This window comes from Drosophila sulfurigaster, chromosome 2L (assembly GCF_023558435.1).
Source record: "Drosophila sulfurigaster albostrigata strain 15112-1811.04 chromosome 2L, ASM2355843v2, whole genome shotgun sequence".
Classification (NCBI taxonomy): domain Eukaryota; kingdom Metazoa; phylum Arthropoda; class Insecta; order Diptera; family Drosophilidae; genus Drosophila; species Drosophila sulfurigaster.
Window position 1 is genome coordinate 10519825 of NC_084881.1, and position 19702 is coordinate 10539526.

The window sequence follows — 19702 nt, forward strand, 5'->3', positions numbered from 1 at the left end:
ATGTTATCGCTATCTGGCGATGCACGTGTATGCCTAGCTCTAGGGTGACCAAAACGAACACAAAAATTTACTAAAAATAGCCATAAACTAGCAACTGATTCAAAAGAACGAACTAATAGATCGTAATATGCGCGCATTTGTTTGAATTTGCATACTAAATTGTGTATTTTATATTACTTTAGTTCTCACTGTGATATATAATATTCACTTGCGTTTTAAAAACAATCTTTCAAAGAGTACTGTTTGTGGAATATCGAAGAAAATCCTTAGCAGTCAGCAGCAGCTGTTCTGTTAAACTCAAATTGGCACTGTAAGCAGCTGTAAAGGGTACTCACACAGTATATGTTTTAGGTAACTTGAGTAACAGTTTTTAAGTTTTTTTTTTTTATTTTATTTTTATTAACTTGATTAAATTATTTTACTTACCTTTTGTGAAGTAAACAATTTGTCCAAAGTCTTTAGTACTTCTGCAATTTGAAGTACCGCTGTTAATCAGCAGTTACTGTTAACATAACTTTTTGGTTTGTTTTACAACACTTCCGTAAAACGTTCCCAAACGTTTTGTTTACTTACAAAAATTGTGTTTTGATTTATTTTTATGGCAGTTAATAATGTCGGATAATGAATACGAACGTTTCGAAATCACTGACTATGATCTGGACAATGAGTTCAACATAAATCGACCTCGCCGACGCACCACGAAGCATCAGCAAATCTATGGTAAGATCAATTGTACTGCAAATTATAAACAAATTCAATTAGCGAATTTTTTAGGTATTTGGGCGGATGACAGTGACAATGAAAGCGAGGGGGGAAGCAGGCGGACGACGAGGACGACGCGGCCTCGGAGGCGGCTCAACTGGCAAGTCAAAAGATTACACGGCACCCGTAAGTTTTGTTGCTGGCGGAATTCAACAATCAGGCAAAAAGCAAAAGAAGAAACCGGAAGAGAAGGGGTCGGAAGAGGCGGAAAATGACGGCGAGGGTGAAGAAAGTGAAGGGGAGGAAGTGCGTCCATCATTCGGACGCCAGCTCAGTGATGACAACAGCAACGACAGCTCAACAGACGAGGATGAGAAGTCGCGCCAAGCGGCTAGGAATTCATCGAAGAATTCAATAGCAGGAATGCGGCATAACTCGCATTTGCCCAGCAGTCGCAATGTCGGTGCCTGGGAGCAGCATACACGCGGCATTGGCGCCAAGCTGCTGCTGCAAATGGGATACGAGCCGGGCAAAGGATTGGGCAAGGATCTGCAGGGTATTTCGCAGCCAGTGCAAGCCCATGTCCGCAAAGGACGCGGTGCCATTGGCGCCTATGGACCCGAGGTGGCAGCCAGCATTGGCGGCCAAGGTCAAGGGAAACAAGGAAGAATCGAAGATGAAGCCAGAGAGTCAAAGGAGTCTAAGGAACAGCAAAACAAGTGGAGGAAAGGCGGCGGTGAGACGCGCGAGAAGCACGGAAAGCGTTACTACTACAAGTCCGTGGAAGAAGTGATAGCCAAGGGCAAGAAATCCGATCATCTGCTTGGCGAGAAGCTGAGCAAGCGCCTCGGCAATGTTCCCGTGATTGATATGACGGGACCAGAGCGTCGTGTGCTAAGCGGCTATCACGCTTTGGCCCAGAACAAGATCACGCCTGAGGAGACGCTTTACGAGGCACAAGAGGGCGAGCAGAAGAGCGCTCCAGTTTCGGTGTTTAGCATGCCCGAGTTGACGCACAACGTTCAGCTGCTGGTGAGTCAATGCGAGCAGGAAATCATTGCCATAGACAAGACGGAGCGCGAGTGTGCCGACCGACAGGCTGCATTGCAGCACGAACAGTTTCAGCTGCAGGAGCTGGTGCAGTTGGAGCGCAATCACATGACAACATTGCAGGAAGCATTGGCGCGACTCGATCAACTTAGTGAGAATCCCGAGTTAAGCTTGGTGCAGGCGGAACAGCTGTTTCTGGAGCTGCAGCAGGATTATGCGGCAGAGTACAAGGAGTTTGGTATGGCTGATCTGGCAGCGGGAGTCATTGCGCCGCTGCTGAAGCGAGAGCTGAGCGATTGGCAACCGTTGGAGCAGCCCACGCAGCCGCTGCAGCTGATCAAGCGTTGGCGCGGCATTCTGCAGCGTGACGAGAGCGAGGAGCTATCACGTAATGTCTTCGATCCGTACTCTTCGCTCATCTGGGCAGGAGTAATGCCCTCGTTTCGCACATGCGCCGCCAGCTGGCAGCCCAAGGAGCATGCACCGATGGCCGCGCTGTTGGATGCCTGGGCACCACTGTTGCCCACCTGGGTGCTTGACTCGGTGCTGGAGCAGCTAGTGTTGCCACGTCTTACAATCGGCGTGCAGGAATGGGATCCTCTGACCGACACGGTGCCCATACACAGTTGGATTCTTCCCTGGCATGGCATTCTGGGCAGCAAGTTGGCCGAGTCGATTTATCCGCAGATACGCAGCAAGCTGGGTGTCGCCTTGCAGGCCTGGTCACCGCAGGATCGCTCGGCACGCGCCATGCTCACGCCCTGGCGAGAAGCCTTTGCTCCCGATGAACAGCTGCTGCAGTTTCTGCTGCGTCACATCATACCCAAGTTGCAGGCGGTGCTGGCAGAGTTTGTCATCAATCCGCTGCAGCAGAACTTGGAGCTGTGGCATCAGGTCTGGGAGTGGCATGAACTCATTCCAGCTCCACAAATGGCTCAGCTGCTGGACAAGCATTTCTTTCCACGCTGGATGCAGGTGTTGGTCATGTGGCTCAATCAATCACCCGACTATGCGGAGATCTCGCGTTGGTATGCGGGCTGGAAAAAACATGTTCAGCGAGGACATCTTACGGGAGCCTTGTATCAAGGAGCACCTGCGTCGCGCCCTCGAAATGCTGCATCGTGCTACGGATGCGGTATTGCAGACCACTTCGGCTCCTCCGCCTCCTATGCCACCTGCTCCTGCTCCTGTGCTGCTCACTCCTGTTATGCTGGTGGATGTGGTGCAGCCTGCGCAGCTGGAGTTCAAGGAGCTCGTCTCGCAGAAATGCGCCGAGATGGGCATCATCTTTGCCCCGCTTCCGGGCAGAAGAGAACTTGGCAAACAGGTGAGTCTCCGTAAAGACATAATTCTTATTATTGCCTATTACTGTGCAAAGCGCTATGATATTTGTAAAGTATGGAGTTGTAGTTTATTTCAAATTATATCAGGGGATGAACCAGTGATATATTTGATTAACAAACTTACCTCCAAATTATAGAGTTGCTAAATATCATTTAAACAAATTTGTATTAACTAGTTGAAAATATTTTTTTTCACAACAACATTTTTGATATAAGTATCTACATATATCATAACTAACATATTTTTTATATTATATTTTCTTTAAAATTCTATTATAAAAGTTATTAAAATTAAAATTCGAGCAGTAACTATGTATGTAGATTTGTATATTTTAAATTTTCAAAATGAATAGTACCATATTATAAATATTTCTTAAAACAATTATATATATATTTTATGCACTGTGCAACAATTATTAGAATTGGTCAAAGTCTTTATGTAGGGAATAATTCGATAATATATTGATTATCAGCCAAACTTTTTAACTTATTTGCAGCAAGCTGTATAGAGCTCATATCAACCATACCTACACGATTCATTAATATTATCTTTCATTTAATTCTTGTGTCTTTAAATTACTCGTGTAAAAGACTTAACAAGTTATATTCAATTACTTTACTTAATGATGCTTTGACAAAGTCAACATTTGTCATTTTGAACTTGAATTTAAACGCATTTTTATATCACAGATGGATTCCTTAAATGTTATCTTTAATAAACGATATTTGTTTTCTTCTTTCCAGATCTATCGCGTGGGCAAACTCTTCTGCTATATTGATCGTAATGTCTGCATGCTAAGCGACAGCAGCTTTACAAACTGGCAACCCGTGGGACTTACTCAATTACTAGAACGAGCACAGACTGGCATTATTTAGAGAAATACTAATTATACTCAACAAAAAGTAATATCTATAATACCAAAATAAATTAAAAATTTACATTAAAAAAAACCCCAGAAACATAAAATAATAAAAGTTAAACTTATGATCCTGACTTGGAAATATAATAACATCGTTATTTTATTGGGTATGAAATAGTTCGCTAAATTTTTCTACATGTAACAATCTTTTATCGACATTTTCGTGGCTTATGTTAATTTATGGTTTGTTTGTCTGACACGCTGAATAATATAAAAATATAAATAATATAATATATAAAATTATGCTTCGTTTATGTGTGAACAAGATGCGGAAGTTCAGTTTGACTATGGATCAAAATAAAAATTGAAAATATTAAAATTAACAGACATATAAACATTTTCGTCAGTGGATAATCTCTGGACACAACGCACGTCATCGAATTTATTGGGTTTCCTTAGATAAGTGCTTTTAAGTTGATAACTTCACAACAAATAAATGTAAGATAGGAAATAAAATAATCGTTGTTGATTAAAAATATATTGGTCAAGATCGTTTGGATTGGATATTGAACCTTGTAAGTTCACCAAAAAACTTTCCAAATCATATGCAAATATTAAATACATAAAGAAAAAATAACATAATCATTATTCGGCCGAAATAATATTAATATCTTAGTTTATTTCATGATTTACGGCATTGTCGAAATCAAACAAAAGGAAGCTTATCTGATTCTCTTAGCTTATCAAGGGTGTTTTATTTTATAGCCACTGTGTGGATCGACGCATGGACTATCCCAAGTTCTCATATCAACATCTCTCGCTGACAGCTTATCACCAAAAAAGGTAATTTCTCCGCTCTCATTGGCGTGGAGTGTTTTGTTTCGGGTTTTTCAGTTGGTCACCTTCGTTTGTCGACTGCGGTTAGGTTGTCGAACGGAATTTTCGAGTATTTGTGGACTAAACAATACGCGCAATACACAAAGCATCTGTCGATAAGATAATTAAGAAAATTGTCTGGATTGCGTAAAAATAAAGTTTACAAGTAGTTATGAGAAGTGAATATCAAGAATTGCGAGGCAATTGATAGTGAAATTTGAAGTGAATACCAAGAATTGGAAAGTGTTTTTTGTTATCTTCCAAGTGCTGCAATCGGAAATAATTTGAGCAATTATAACGAATGAATTTGACTTAAATTTCTCATACATTTTTCATTGAAAATTCTCTGTATTTAAAAGTAATCTAATCACACAAAACAATCTGATTTTAATCTAAACACTACGCACTTTAGTATTGTCCAAAATTTAATGTGAACAGTTTTGGTTGTCGATGGACCCATGACGACAAATTGACCTCATAACGAAATTGTGACAATGGTCAACACGTAATTAGGATAGTTTTACTCGAACTGCAATTGGATAGCATTTTCATTCGAACTTATCATCGAGAGCAACATTATGTTAATAGTGTCATAACAGCTGAGTACTGTGAACATTTACATTGACTTTTTCGTTGGTCGAAACTCAGAGTTCCATTGCCAAATTGACGTTCGGATCGAATAGAATTAACTGCAATGGCTGTAAAGTTCAATATTCGTAACTTGCGCGTATTTTTGCTACTTTTGCTGATGACTATAGCCGCTTTCCTGCTGCTCTCAAATGTGGAGCAAGTGCATCAATTGGCAGTCACCCAACCGCCACACCGCATTGAGAAGATCGAACTGGAATCTTTGGAGCTTGTGGAAGAAACCTACGAAGATATTCCACTCGAACATAAGATGACCACAGAATCGCCCAGATTAGTCACCCAGCGAACTTTAGAACTGAAAAAGCTTCTCAAGTGCCGCGATCGCCAATTGAAGCTTGAGAAAGTTCAACATGGCGATTACTGGGTAATCAAGAACTTGGTCATTGGCAGGGAAAGTCAACGCATGGGTTGCGCAGAGTCCATTACTTATACCACAAACGGAGACTTCACATTCTTCGACAATCTCGAGACGGTGGCACAACGGTAAGTTAACATACAAATAATATTATATATTGAATAGTCTCAATAATTACCATTGGTCCTTATTAAATTTAAATTTGTTAGGTATTTGATTGTTGGAGGAACGTTTATTTTATTAATAGCAATGAACTTTTTCTAAAATATACCAAACTACAAAATAAGTTTTTTAAATAGATTTCTGTTATAAAAAATTCATTTTGAGTCCAGTAAAAATTAATTCTCTTTCTCGATTTAAGTATTAAAATAATTAGGTAAAGTATATATTATTCTGTAGAGATTGGAAGGGTTCTAAATTAGCTGGAGAGCTTTTCATTTACAAATAATTTTTTTTTTGCAAAGTGTTAGGGGGAATTATATAGCTCGTCTATGACGGATACGATAAAAGAGGACCATAAATCGAAGTAATATAAAACTCAATGATTGCCCGAAATTATGTGGTTTGCAATTCCAAGAGATGTTGATAGCATTTAGCTAGCTAAAGTTGCTAAATTTACAGTCATAACCAAAAATATACAAAATGAAATGGTATAAAGAAATTATACAATTACCATACAAAATTATTGACTCAACAAAATTATAAAATAATAATAATATCTCCAAAATTATAAGTCAATTTAAAATTTTACATAAATAAAGTAAATATTTATAAACAGGTTTAAGAGAACCAATAATAGTATTTCGCGAAAAGAGTGTTCAAAAATGTTTACTTAGTTCTGATAAGGCAGAAATTTCTCTTTCAATATTCTTGGCAATATTGAAATTGGAGTGTCATGTATTTTTGCTAATTGTAGTTGCCTTTCTAGTGTGACTAATTAACCAACATTCCAACAGACGAAGCGGGTAATATAGATTGCAAAGAACTATTCAACGTTAATTTAGTGAGGAATTTCAGAGTGCTCCGTAAAAATGTTTTACATTTTTAGAGAGTTGTCATATTGACATGCTTACTCATTCCATTCATATAAAGGTTTTGTTTTGTTTGTTAGTGAATAAACAAAACGGAAACGTATGTATGTACATACAAGTAAATTATTTTGTTTATCAAAATCCGTAAAGGATTTTGGTTCTAGAGAAACAATGAACTTGTTTTTATTTACTTCAGGTAATTCGTTTTTTTACATAATAGAGAATGTCCATACAAATTATTCTAATTAGAACTACTCCAAAAGAGAAACAGTATTATTATAAAACGATTTCACAAAGTGAAATCCGGTTCAGTGCACTGGCATACTTTAACTTTTTTAAAACTCAACATCAATGCACATTTATTATAATATCTTACATCTTTTTATACCCGCTACCCATAGGGTAGAAGGGTATTATAACTTTGTGCCGGCAGGAAATGTATGTAACAGGTAGAAGGAGGCATCTCCGACTCTATAAAGTATATATATTCTTGATCAGCATCAACAACCGAGACGATATAGCCATGTCCGTCTGTCCGTCCGTCCGTATGAAACACTGGATCTCAGAGACTATAAGAGATAGATCTATAATTTTAATTAGAGTTGCTAGCTAGAGTTAGCCAGAGTTGCGAATTTTGGTATACACATTAATTACTATAGTAGTTATGATTCCTGAAAATTTGGTTGCGATCAGATAAAAATTGTGGAAGTTATTAAAGAAATACTTTTGTATGGACAAAAACGCCTACTTACTAGGGGTCTGAGTTGCTTTGGCCGACAATCTATTACATTGTGGGTCTGAGTTGCTTTCGCCGACAATCTATTACATTGTGGGTCTGAGTTGCTTTCGCCGACAATCTATTACATTGTGCCGTCTATTGCATATTTTGAATGGTGTACTATATCGATAAACCAAACAAACCATTTGGTATATTTTTAGTATTTTCGGTATATTTTGAAAACGATACCGCAGTATTTTGCCTTTATTAAAAAATGGGTAGCGGGTATCTCACAGTCGAGCACACTCGACTGTAACTTTCTTACTTGTTTAAATACTAACCTTACAATAACCCCGAATATTTACTTCAACTTTCAGCTGGTTGGGACCCATCAGCTTTGCCATACACTCTCCGGGCTATGATCTGAACTCTACGCTGGACGCCATACAGTATGTGAGAAACTGTTTGCCGGGCAGTCAATTGATCAGCGACTACGTGAGCTTCCACGTCTTCTTTGCCCATGCACATATGCCTGAGTATGTGCCCTACGATGAGAGCGAAACACTAAACTGGCCATACAATTGTGTGGCAGAGGACGGAGATCTATTGATGCCACCTTATTACCAGAATCGGAACCAGATGTACAAAGTGCAGGCGAATATGACGTATCCGATCAATGTGGGACGAAATATTGCCAGACATGCGGCAAACACTCACTTCATATTCGCCTGCGACATTGAGCTGTATCCGAGTCTGGGATTTGTGGATCAATTTCTCAATATGGTCTATCATAACAATAGTGTGCTGCAACTGGATCCTAAGCTGCCTCCGAGGGTTTATCCGCTGCCAGTCTTCGAGATCCATGAGGATGTGATGGTGCCCAACGACAAGAACGAACTCATGCAGTTGTTTCACAAGAAGAAGGCTCAACTCTTTCATGCCCACTTGTGTCAGAATTGTCACAAGGTTCCCGGCTATCAGAATTGGCTAAATCAAAAGTCCAATTCATCAGATCAACTTAAATTGTTCAGCAAGACATTGAGACAGGACACCTTCAAGTACTGGGAACCTTTTTATGTCAGCGACAATCGTGAGCCATTCTTCGATGAGCGAGTCACCTGGGAAGGACAGTCGAATAAGCGCATTCAGGTGGGTTATCGAAATATCCTTTAGCTACCTTAACTAATTCTTTTCAATTTACAGGGCTACGCCATGTGCTTGCTGGGCTATGAGTATCATGTGCTGCATCCTGCCTTCTTAGTTCATAGTCCTGGCATCAAGATCCCAAGTGGGAACTCTACCCGGGCAATTTACGCCAAAGAAATGACCAGATTCATCAAGTCCAAGATTCAACCCGAGTATCGCGTGCTCTATGGCAAAAATAAGAAATGTTTCACATGATTAAAAGTTAATTATTAAAAAGTCGAAAGATCAATAATGTTTGCTGTGCATTCAAGTATTATTACGAATTTGTAAGTCTACGCAGTATAATTTATTTAATATTGTACCTTTTTTAGAAAGTAATTATTAGTAGTTAAAGGTTTAGAACAATGTGTAATTTATTTTTTAGCACAATGTGTAATTTATTTTATATTCTTTAGCTGAGTCGTGGTGCAATGTTCAGATTTATTTAAACAATAATTAAATTTGTATAACTTAATAAGATATTTACAACCATTTTAACTGTAATTGACCCATTACTTTTAAATCACTCGTGGTTAGAAAAATAATAAAATAGAAAATATATTTTAATAAAAAAAAAAGTTGTATTATTATTGAAAAACAAATTCAAAATGATTCCATTTATTTCTCATCAATGAAGTGGGAGCTTAATGAGTATCCTCTGGATTATGAAATCCAAAGACAAGGCTGAAACAAATAAAGCGATTTAAATCCCTCCCTCGTCCTGCAAAATTGGAGTCTCATTTCCTTAAAACTAATAAATTTTTAACTGTACCCAGATTTAAATATATGAATTACTCGAGCAAGGTTAGCCAAGGATTCCTATAAGAAAATGTCCGTTTCGTGAATAAAGCAATGCTTTGCCCGTCCATTTATGTAGATATTCGTACATGGATTTCAGAAACTAAGAAACCAAACTCTACGTTTCTCTAGGTATTACTCAGATTAAGTGGGCTATTCATTTTCAATGTCATGCTTCATAAATAATTCGCTTTTTGTGACATATCTTATCAAATTGTTTATTAAGTACCCCAAAAATAACAGCATAATAATTAAGTGATAATATTCCTGTCGAAAGTACTCAATTCTAACTAAGAACGGGAATTTTACTTTGTCTGTCATTATTTGCTTTGGGATTGATTAAATGTTGTCGACTATTTTCGATTTAGCTGTTATTCCTTATTCTATTTATTTTTCAAAGAAATAACTTGGGTATTACAATAAAGACAATTACTTAAAATTAAGTATGCCAAGGCGTTTAGAAGATTAATAAGTTAAGGCTCTCAGAATTATCATTAATAATATGAATTAAAATTTGTATTAAAGTATCATTCAGTCGAGCACTCTTCATTAAAACGTTTTTATTTGTTACTTTTCCAAGAACTAATTTCGGGATCAAGATAAGTACATTTAATTAGTCTAAAGATAAGTGTGCCAAGGTGATTTTTTTTGGCTACTAAAGATTTCATATAAAATCGCGCTGAAACTAGCTTCATTTAGTTTTCTGTTTCTGTGCGAAGATGTCGAATTTCTCATTCTATGTGGTAAGTATTCTTCATATTTTTATTGTTATTATACTAATTTTTATTCTAAAGCTTGCAGTGCTAGCTGCATTGGGATGTCAACTGTGTCTGGTGAACAGCGTTTGCAACGAATGTCAGCCTCTGAATGATGCGGCATGCATCAACGAAACATCATTTCATTTGTGTTTTGGTAGCTCCACGCCGAATACTGATCAGACATTTACGTGCCCCGATGGCTTGGTCTGCTCCCAACAACCGAATATTTGCTTTCAACGCTCCGAAACTCCAGCTAGCTGTGGTGATACTGACAGTTGTGGCCTATGCAACTCCGATTATGTGTTTGCTTGCACCTCTCTCACCACATTTTCTCTCTGCTATGGGGCAACAACGCCATCGACTACGAATGGAACTTGTCCCGACGGTCGCTTTTGCGACGCCTCCAGTTCCAACATCTGCGTTACAACTGTGACTGACGATTCGATTATTTGCCATCTGACTTAAAATTAAATATTGGTTTCAAATAAAATATAAACAAAAACAAGGAAAGTCACAAGTGCTGCCTGCCAGAAACCAGTTCACAGTTTTAGATATGTAATTACAAAATAATCCAAATAATAAATTTATAAGCAAACATTTTATTCGCTTTACATGCCAAAATGCATGAAAAAAAGAAAATTTGTATCGGGTTCATTGTAGTTAAAATTCCCGCGATCTGTGTTAAGTAAAATTTACATCCACTTTTTGTACCATATTGGAGAGCTCCTAATCCTTCAAAGGTGAGGCTCGGGTATTCATAGGGGATCCCATATTATTCTTCCAAGAAACTCCGGAATGTGATGCGTATTAAGAATGCTAGTAGTCTAGTAGTCTTTACTTTTAGAATTGAGGGTTACTTTCCTGTCCTGTTTTTTTATATAAAGTGCTTTATAATTTTATTGGATACTTTTCTTATAGCACAGACAAAGTGATTATGACAACGTAAGTGTGTGACAATCTAAGAGCAAAGAATTAAATAATTTTAGAATTTTTCAAAGAAAGTATAGCTATGAAATTAAACTTTATACTTTTGTTACTATCTTATCAAATATAATGAATATAAATCATTTTTGTTATTGTTAATGGGCACGATTATTTGATGCAGCCAATGTATGTATAGTATATAAAAAATGCGGTCGAAGTTAAGGCTGAAGCTTAAAATTTTTGCAAAATTTATGTAAAGTCAGTCACAATTTAAAGTAAATATTTCGGCTTGACTTTTCCAGATTTACGAATTTATTTTTATAATTTCCCTAGAGGTTCCAAGTTGACAAAATTATTATAGAATTTATGCCAATTTAGCGACATTTTTAAATTACTCTTTCGAGTAATCTTCCCCAGTTTTATGGACCTCCAACTGTCCAAAGCATGACGAATCAAAAAAGCTTCATTCAAAATAAGGAAAGTATATTTCAGATCCATGAGTACTTTGCCCTGGAAAAGTTTCATTATTTTAGTCACATTTTTATTATATTTACAAACCTTTAAATTGAAACCCCCATCATATATAGATTCCATGGTGCACCGCTCGTCGTAGAGCGGTTCCAATTCGTTAATGCTCACATAACCAACACACATGTTCATTTTGGTTGAACTATGAAATATAGTGAATACTTTTAAAGAGTTTTTAGAAGCCAGCCATTGGTTTTGCATTTCAATGTTATTATAGATGGGACTGCTGATGTTATATTCCTGTAGAATCTCCTTTAATTGAACCTTGGATTCAGCTACGGGAGCATGAGGTTTATGGGGAAATGTTGGCAAGCAATATACGCTAATAAAAAGGAATATTTAATGAGCAAACTAATGTATATTAAACTAGAAAGAATACCTTCTAAAGGGTTCTTGTACTTCAGTTGTGCTTCCTACAAAATTCAGAAAACTCTTTACAAAGTTTGGAGGTGGCAACAGTTGCAAGTCCAGCGCCATTATATAATAAGTATCGGAATTATAACGAGCCACATTTCTCATCAGATTAACTGGATAGATCAATCCACTCTTTTGCCAATATGTCAAATCCTGACGCATCTTTTCAAAAGGAGCATGCTTCGCACATACATAAGGTGATATTTTGAAGCGAGCCATGTTCTTTGGTATATGCTGACTGTGAAAGATCAGATGAATGCTAACAAAGTGATGAATAAGATTGCCTTGCTTCTGACAGCCAATAAGATGTCTTAGAGAACGAATAGTCATGACAAAGTCTGACCCACTGGCAAAGATTGAAAGGCTTATAGGCGCTTGCCACCTGTGAGGTAAATTAAAGTATTTTTTTCTTGAAATATAACATAGAAGTAGTTTCTTTTACCTCTCCAGCAGACTGGGCAACATGCCCAGATCCATGAAGGTGCCGTGAGTGGTAAGTGTGATGCTCTCATTATCCTTCACATTATCGTGTCTGCGAATATAATCATGCCAGACCCAATAATCACCATGCTGTCGCACTATTCCATGTGGTTCAGCGTCATCGTTTTGCCACTCCCAATCCTCCTTCAGTGAGTGAATGTTATGCAGTATGAGCAAAAGTGAACCAATGAATGACACTGCACATAAAACTAACGCAATTTTGCCTAAAAATGGCGACATTACTAAGTATACTGTTGTGTACATATATTGCAATAAAGAAGTTAGTATTTAAGCCTACTACAATTGACAGTTATTTTCTTTGGCTTATAAATTTACCAAGAAGAGCATTATTAGGAGCTTATAGTAGCGATTTGAACCCTAGAACATTTCTTCATTTCAAATTTCGATCATTGAAATCAGTGAACTACATCTTATGGGTAATATTTGACCTAGAATCCGCAATGCACCCATTTTTGTCTTATACAAATATCTATGTGAAATATCTACAGCCAATAACAGCACTAATAAATTATAGCTTATTGTCGATAGAAAATATATGAAGGTGTCATCGCAATTCAATAGATTTCATTGAAATCATAGCTCTTGATACTGATGTTCTATGTTGTTCGCATAGACATGCGATGATTCCGATGTTTGAAATTCAAAATCAGACAAATGTTTTGGGGTTCAAACCGTTGCTTGTAAATTGCGAAAGCTTTGTTAAAATAAGTTTAGACGCGGAGCTTCCGCTTACTAACGACCTAGCAAACGCTAGATGGCGCCACTAAACTGCGAAAGCCTTGCCAAAAGAAGCGTTGACGCAGAGTTTTCTCATATTAGTGAATCTAGTGAACGCTAGATGGCGCTGTGTGTACTAAAATTGAATGCAATGAACAACTAATTTATTATTTGTACTTTTTGTATATATTCCCATTTATTGGAATAGTCCATTGAGTACAGCGCATTAATTTGACTCTTTTATAACCTAAAACTTTATGACGCTTCAATATCAACATTAATATTTATACTTCTGGTTCTTTCCTATGTTTGTCGCATTATGGAGCATTATCTCAGGCACAAGCTCTTGACTTTGAAAATATTTATGGCTGTCATCTGCTTGTGGAGTTTCTTTAAAGCTTTTACGATCCAAAGCCTCCATTTGCCACCATTTGAATGGCATCACATACACAATTATGGGATGGTCCAAATTTTGTTCTTCTGTGCTGATATATATCTTTTGCTGAGGTGTTATTATGGGATTTAAAGGATCTGTGCCGTAAATTTCCTGATATTGCTTGCTCTTCACCAATCTAACAATTTGCTCAAAGGCGACGATGGCTAAGAAATCATACGCCACCAGCACTGCAAAAAGAGTTTTAGTATTAAATACTTTTAGTAATTTAAATAACATGTAACTTACTACAATAAAAAGTAGCTGTGATTGTTAACAGAGTCAAATGAGTTATGCTTAGAAAATGCCGAAGGATTCTTAGAAACAATGTAAAAAGCGTAACAGTTTCCACAATATAAATAAATTCAAATATAGCGAGAGGTATAACAAATCGCTGTTTGATCTGAAATGCCGTAAAATTAAAACCATGAAAAATTTTTTAAGTAAAATAAATACCATATAGGCGCCATAAGCTGCGATGGCGCAGGACATGACGTGACCAATGCTGTATAATTGAAGAAATACAGAAACTGCCTGAGGATCTGTAATATACATATTTGATATTATTTGTTAAGTATATACTATATTTCTTTTTATAGCAATGTATTTACATTGCTCTAGCCAGTAGATTGTATCCCTGACTAAATAGTAACTGGCTCTATAGCTCGCGTTGATTTCAAAGTATGAAATAACATTTAGCATAAATCTTAGGCCGTTTGTTGATATTATATAGATGATCATCACGCTCTTAAGCTGTAACAAGAAATTAGCAAAATTAGTTGTTAAATATTATTTCTCATATGATTCAAGATAATAACGCATTAATCTAAATTATTATTAATTATCCTGTATCCAAAAGTAAACATTTTACAATTTAACTTAACACAGCATTTAATTTAAATTATAACAATGAGGGTTTTACTTATAAGACCGAAATTCGGAATGTTTTTGACCAAAAAATAATTAATTTTTTTTTTAGAAATAATATTTTTGTAAACATAGTAAAGAATCTTCTTATAAGTTTTATTGCAATTATCAAATTGTGACACTATAAATTTGTAAACTGAACTAAAATGAATAAAGTTTGTTTGGCATAAATTTAAGTAGTATAATTCAATTTCCCAAAAACTTTAATAAAAAATCAAAGTAAAAAATATTTTGATTTTTCCACAAATGTTATAAGAAAATTTGTTACATATAATTTTTTAATTAAGTTTTTTAAGTATCTTAAATTATTTCAATAATCCAACCAAAGCAAATGCACTGATAATAAGAACGCCAAGTCGAACCGAGGCACAAAAGAAATAGGATTCCATCAGAACCATGTTCACCGTTTAACTGAAGAATCCTGTCAGACCGCAGGACTTTGTTGGCGTTGTGAGCTCCATGACATTCAGCTGGCGAATGAATAATGTTGGCCATTTACGTTGCATTATGACAACATATGACGAAAATCAGAGCAGAGTATGAAACGCAGATGGAGATATCATTGAAACAAGTTTTTGTCATTTAGCCGTCCTTCATCACTTTTCCCCCCTTTCGTTAGTGTGTGTGCGACAATCGTTTGTTGTTGTCGTGTTTGACATTCGACTGAGTTTAGTTGTCGACGTAGGTCCTGCCGAACCAGATAGTTTATTCTTTTGAGTTATGCCAGGCGATTAAAATAATCGAGCATTAAATATGTTGTTTATGGAAAGTTATTTGTGCTATTGTTCAGTTCGCTTGGGCGTTATGTTGGTCGCCACTTTAAGCATTGTGCGTACTCCCGAATATATCTATCGGAAATTTCCTATATATAATACGTACGTGTATTTATTACTATTGCATTTCATAGATCATGAATATTACATTGAGCGTTATATTCTTTATACATGGAGTGAATATATTCGACGGCCTCATCGATTTGTTGGAGAATGACTCACAGTACAAGTGCAGCAATTCGGTGCGAAAAGCTATTCATTGGGTACATCATTGTGAGTATATGTTATTCATAGCACACTCCTCCACACAGAACTGATGATTCGATTTACTGTCTCTTGCAGCACCCGACAATGTTTTAGTTTTCTTGCAGTGCATGTGCTACGCCCACATAGCCACAGCTCTTTTGGGGATCTACGGTGCTATAAGGGTTTGTTTTTTTAAGCTTAGCTGTAATAGTCTGCTGTCTTTATAATACTTTACATTCCGATTAGCACATATTTTTATAAAGTTTTCGCTTCCCCTACTATTATTTCATATATATTGTGCTACTCGACAGAGTTCTTTATAATCATGTTGAAAAGTTTCCAGCACATGAAGCTTAGCAATTTTTATCAATTTTATATATGTATATGTACGTATAATAACGTTCAACTCATCCCTTCAGTAATTATTCTATTTATATGTAAATAAAATTATAATTGTGTTTAAAAGTGTGCAAAACTTTAAGCTTAGCAACTGATATCTTTTTGGTTAATACATTTTATGCCTATGCATTTAAATTATTTATTTATTATATTTATAGCATTATAGCCTATTCTTAGTATTAAACTATCTAAACTTATTATATATATCAAAATAGCCTTAGGTATAGTTTAGAATATTTTAATATATTGTTTGGTATATTTAAAGAATAATATCGCAATGTTTAGCTTTTGTTGAAGATGAGTAGAAGGAATCTCACAGTCGACAACTGTAGCTTTCTTACATGTTTTTATTGGCATTTAGCTAATCAATTAAAATTAAATTAAGCTAAATTAAAACAAATTTTATTTTAAATTCTTGACATATTTACTTGAGTATTTACTTTAAACTAAAATATATCAAACCAATTGCCATTATCTATGCATATTCCTTTAATTAAAAGCTGCATAAATGGATGGTTATTCCTTTGGCTTTATTTGAGTTCATCTATTTTCTGGGAATCACTATTGGACACATTGTGCTAATGATTATGCTCAAGAAGCAGATCAATTTGGGACTGCTGATTGTACTCACTCTGGTTGGCAGCTTCTACTGTCGTAAGTAATGAAATAAATTATTTAACTATCACAAACAGTTACTCCATATAATTTGTGTTATAGTTTTTGCTGGTTACAACTGCGTTACTTGCATTGCCATGTTCCAAATCATAAAACTGGTTAGAAGCGCCAAGTATCGTCAGCTCTATGGCGAAGACCCCTTTCATCCGATTCCCCTAAAGCGTTCGCATGGCAGCAATGGAAGCATCCAACAGCTTCGCATGGGACTGCCCGAGGATACGGATATCGATGAGCAGAAGCGTTTGGCTAAATTGGGCCTCTGGCCAAGTCGTCAGCCTCAGGTTATTTCCGTGATTCCTGTGCAGACGCCAGCCATCGGGTTGAAATGGTGGCAACAGCAGGCTCTTGATAGAGATGATCAGCTGCAGGACTCGGCTATCCTTCGCAATTGGCAACATGGTGAATTGCTGAAAGGAGCTGCCGGCAATGCTGAGCGTAAAAATGCTCTAAATCGGCGATATGCTGAGGCGCAACACTATCGATGGAATTAGATGGAGAGGATTATAACTAAATTTGTTAACCAAAACAATCTTAAGAACAGATAATCAATTTATACTTTTTATCAACTATTAAATAATGAGAATTTTATAATCTTGTTCTAAATATAAATGCAAAATATTTTTTATTAATGAATATTATGTATACTTAAAGTGTAACTAAATAAATAACTTATGACTACTCTGTGCATTTCAAAATATATGAATTATATTTTTTTTGTAATAAAAACTACAGAGGCAAAAACTCAATCGAATAACGTAAGGAAGGAATCTTTTCAATATTAGTCAAGTGGGATCGACTGTAAGATATCAGCAACAAACAAAAACATAGTACAATTTGGTATATCGATATTGTATTAAATGATTGGTAGTGGGTATAATTAGTTAGGTATTGTGATTTATAGTTTTAATCTTATTACAATAGAATATGCATTATATTTTACCAGTATTTCGTTTGAAACTTCGCTTCTCAAAAATAAAACATGCAGTTTGCTGATGCAATTTGTGTCCGCTGTTAAGTCGTGATTGAAGTTGTATAAATAAGAAAATAAGTCAAAGTTAAGTACAATTGTAGCAGCAAAAGATAAACAAGTTACCAATTTTGTTGACCATTTATTGGCCATTTCGTAAGCAGTAGAAAGGAGTCGTAAAAAATTGTGAATACTGCGGTGAATATAATAAAAGTATAGAGAACTTTCAAGTTATTCAATAAAAGTTCGATTTCTCTTTTGTGCTGTATAGCAAGAGAGAAAGATAGGGAAAGAGAGGAAGAGAGAGAGAAAAAATGCTTAACAATTGTGGACACCTCTTAACATTATCCGTAGACATCCCTAGATATTTGCCCATTCCTTATTTCCTGGTGGACTTATTTTTTTCGGGAGCACTTTGCATAAACGGCAGTACAGATTATGCAACTGTCTGGGATTGTCAAGCGTCGACTCGACAACACGCTGCACACTTTGCATACTCTGGTTGCTAGAAGGGAGCTGGCGGGGGGAAGACTTGCAAATGCTTTTTGCCTTTTTGCCTTTGCAGTCAAATGCACAGCGTTCAGATAAAAAAGCAACTGGGAAGAGGAAACTTTCTGGACTATTGTGAGATGCCAAAGGAAAAATCAAAGTGTCTAACAATTGTCCCGGCCACTTGGCGACGGGTGCAATGATGTGGAATAGAGACAGATAGAGACCGAAAGAGTGAGTGATAGAGAGAGAGAGAGAGAGAGAGGGAGAGATAGCTAGACGATACAGTCAATTTCAATGTCTGAATACATTCGCCATTTTCCCCAGTGCATTTGATTCACATACTTCGTCTCAAGAGAGATTTCGACGCTATGTTGACAGTTGCAGTGCTGCCAACTTGTGCAATAATTTAATTAAAACTTTTTGACCAAAAATAAAATACAATCAGTCGGTCGGTTAGTTGGTCAGTCATTAGGGAATTCGAAACTAGGCCAACGCATAATTGTATTGTGTTTGTGGCTCTCAAGGAGATTTTATAATTCAATTTATTATGCATAATGGAATTTAAAATAAAACCGAATTGGCTTCTTAATGAAATAATTAAATGCATTGCCATTTCATTTATTTATAGTTATTAAGACACTTTGCAGCTCTAGACGAATTCAATAACCATATCGTATAACGTAATCACTGCAATCAAAAGGCATTAGTGCATAGCATCGTCAGTTTGTAAGCGCTTACTTTTTATTTCTTGCTTGTTGTTGTTCTTGTTGTTGGACATAGATAGGACACACGTAAGAGCTCTACGTGTCGTTGATTATCTGTCGGGTGCTTAGCAGCGGATTAGGTTGCCAAAAAACGAGTCGAGCCTTGGCAACATCGTCGTCACCGTCGTCGTCGTCGTCGGCGGCGTTGGCACGTGGCGAACTGTGACGCACACTCTTTGAGCCAACAAGTGGATGGCAATGGAGATGTTCGGATATAGTACTCGTATGTTCTGTGTGTATATTCTACTTGGGTACGCTGAAGTCAAGTGTAAGACACCTGACAGTAGTGTGAAGTGGATGGCCCAAAAATACTGTGTATGCATGCAAGTGTCGGAGTCTGAATTTTAATTCAATGTGCGTGTGTGTGCATACTTCGAATAGATTTAACAAGTTTAAAGTAATCGCATATAAATTGCAAGTTATTACTTCAGCTTACATTTCATTTAAGGTGCGATGACATTAGATTTATTGTTCTGGAAGAATTGAATTACTTTTACAGGCATTCAATTCTAGTTAAATTGTCAGGAAAGTTGATGATCAATGGATGACAAATGCAGGCATGAAATGTAATTAGTGAATGATTGGCAACCATATAATTAAAATCATATTAAATTGAAT

The 19702-nt window shown here is 36.5% G+C and overlaps 6 protein-coding genes across 8 annotated transcripts; 4 read left to right on the top strand and 2 right to left on the bottom strand.

Annotated features, from left to right (window-relative positions):
* The first annotated feature begins 530 nt into the window (after positions 1-530).
* Positions 531-4049, top strand: LOC133850599 (septin-interacting protein 1). Its single transcript, XM_062286728.1, is given in 5 exon segments — positions 531-720; positions 775-842; positions 844-2793; positions 2795-3079; positions 3840-4049. Coding segments are annotated over 5 exon segments (2544 nt in total). The 5' UTR covers positions 531-611; the 3' UTR covers positions 3972-4049.
* Positions 4050-5236: 1187 nt separating this feature from the next.
* LOC133850152 (beta-1,4-glucuronyltransferase 1) lies at positions 5237-9076 on the top strand. 2 transcript variants are annotated; one of them, XM_062286147.1, is made up of 3 exons: positions 5237-5962; positions 7961-8732; positions 8787-9076. In XM_062286147.1, exons 1-3 carry the CDS (start codon positions 5526-5528, stop codon positions 8982-8984), a joined length of 1407 nt encoding a protein of 468 aa, XP_062142131.1. In that variant the 5' UTR covers positions 5237-5525; the 3' UTR covers positions 8985-9076. The 2 variants fall into 2 exon arrangements, with proteins under 2 accessions (XP_062142131.1, XP_062142132.1); XM_062286148.1 differs by lacking the exon at positions 5237-5962 and adding an exon at positions 7021-7061.
* A 1146-nt stretch (positions 9077-10222) lies between these two features.
* LOC133844551 (uncharacterized) lies at positions 10223-10877 on the top strand. Its single transcript, XM_062278610.1, has 2 exons — positions 10223-10309; positions 10361-10877. The coding sequence occupies exons 1-2, from the start codon at positions 10286-10288 to the stop codon at positions 10787-10789; spliced, it is 453 nt and encodes a 150-aa protein (XP_062134594.1). The 5' UTR covers positions 10223-10285; the 3' UTR covers positions 10790-10877.
* A 660-nt stretch (positions 10878-11537) lies between these two features.
* Positions 11538-12964, bottom strand: LOC133850512 (beta-1,4-glucuronyltransferase 1-like). The gene is made up of 4 exons (XM_062286640.1): positions 12633-12964; positions 12156-12572; positions 11807-12098; positions 11538-11758 (listed from the first exon to the last, which is right to left on the bottom strand). The coding sequence occupies exons 1-4, from the start codon at positions 12932-12934 to the stop codon at positions 11567-11569; spliced, it is 1203 nt and encodes a 400-aa protein (XP_062142624.1). The 5' UTR covers positions 12935-12964; the 3' UTR covers positions 11538-11566.
* Positions 12965-13623: 659 nt separating this feature from the next.
* Positions 13624-15166, bottom strand: LOC133847782 (uncharacterized). Its single transcript, XM_062283006.1, has 5 exons — positions 15077-15166; positions 14453-14594; positions 14298-14383; positions 14091-14244; positions 13624-14032 (listed from the first exon to the last, which is right to left on the bottom strand). The coding sequence occupies exons 1-5, from the start codon at positions 15164-15166 to the stop codon at positions 13686-13688; spliced, it is 819 nt and encodes a 272-aa protein (XP_062138990.1). The 3' UTR covers positions 13624-13685.
* A 268-nt stretch (positions 15167-15434) lies between these two features.
* Positions 15435-17353, top strand: LOC133850796 (uncharacterized). Of its 2 annotated transcripts, XM_062286992.1 has the most exons (5): positions 15435-15596; positions 15676-15814; positions 15884-15969; positions 16687-16840; positions 16904-17353. In XM_062286992.1, exons 1-5 carry the CDS (start codon positions 15522-15524, stop codon positions 17350-17352), a joined length of 903 nt encoding a protein of 300 aa, XP_062142976.1. In that variant the 5' UTR covers positions 15435-15521; the 3' UTR covers position 17353. The 2 variants fall into 2 exon arrangements, with proteins under 2 accessions (XP_062142976.1, XP_062142977.1); XM_062286993.1 differs by lacking the exon at positions 15884-15969 and having other exon boundaries at positions 15510-15596.
* The last annotated feature ends 2349 nt before the right edge of the window (positions 17354-19702 follow it).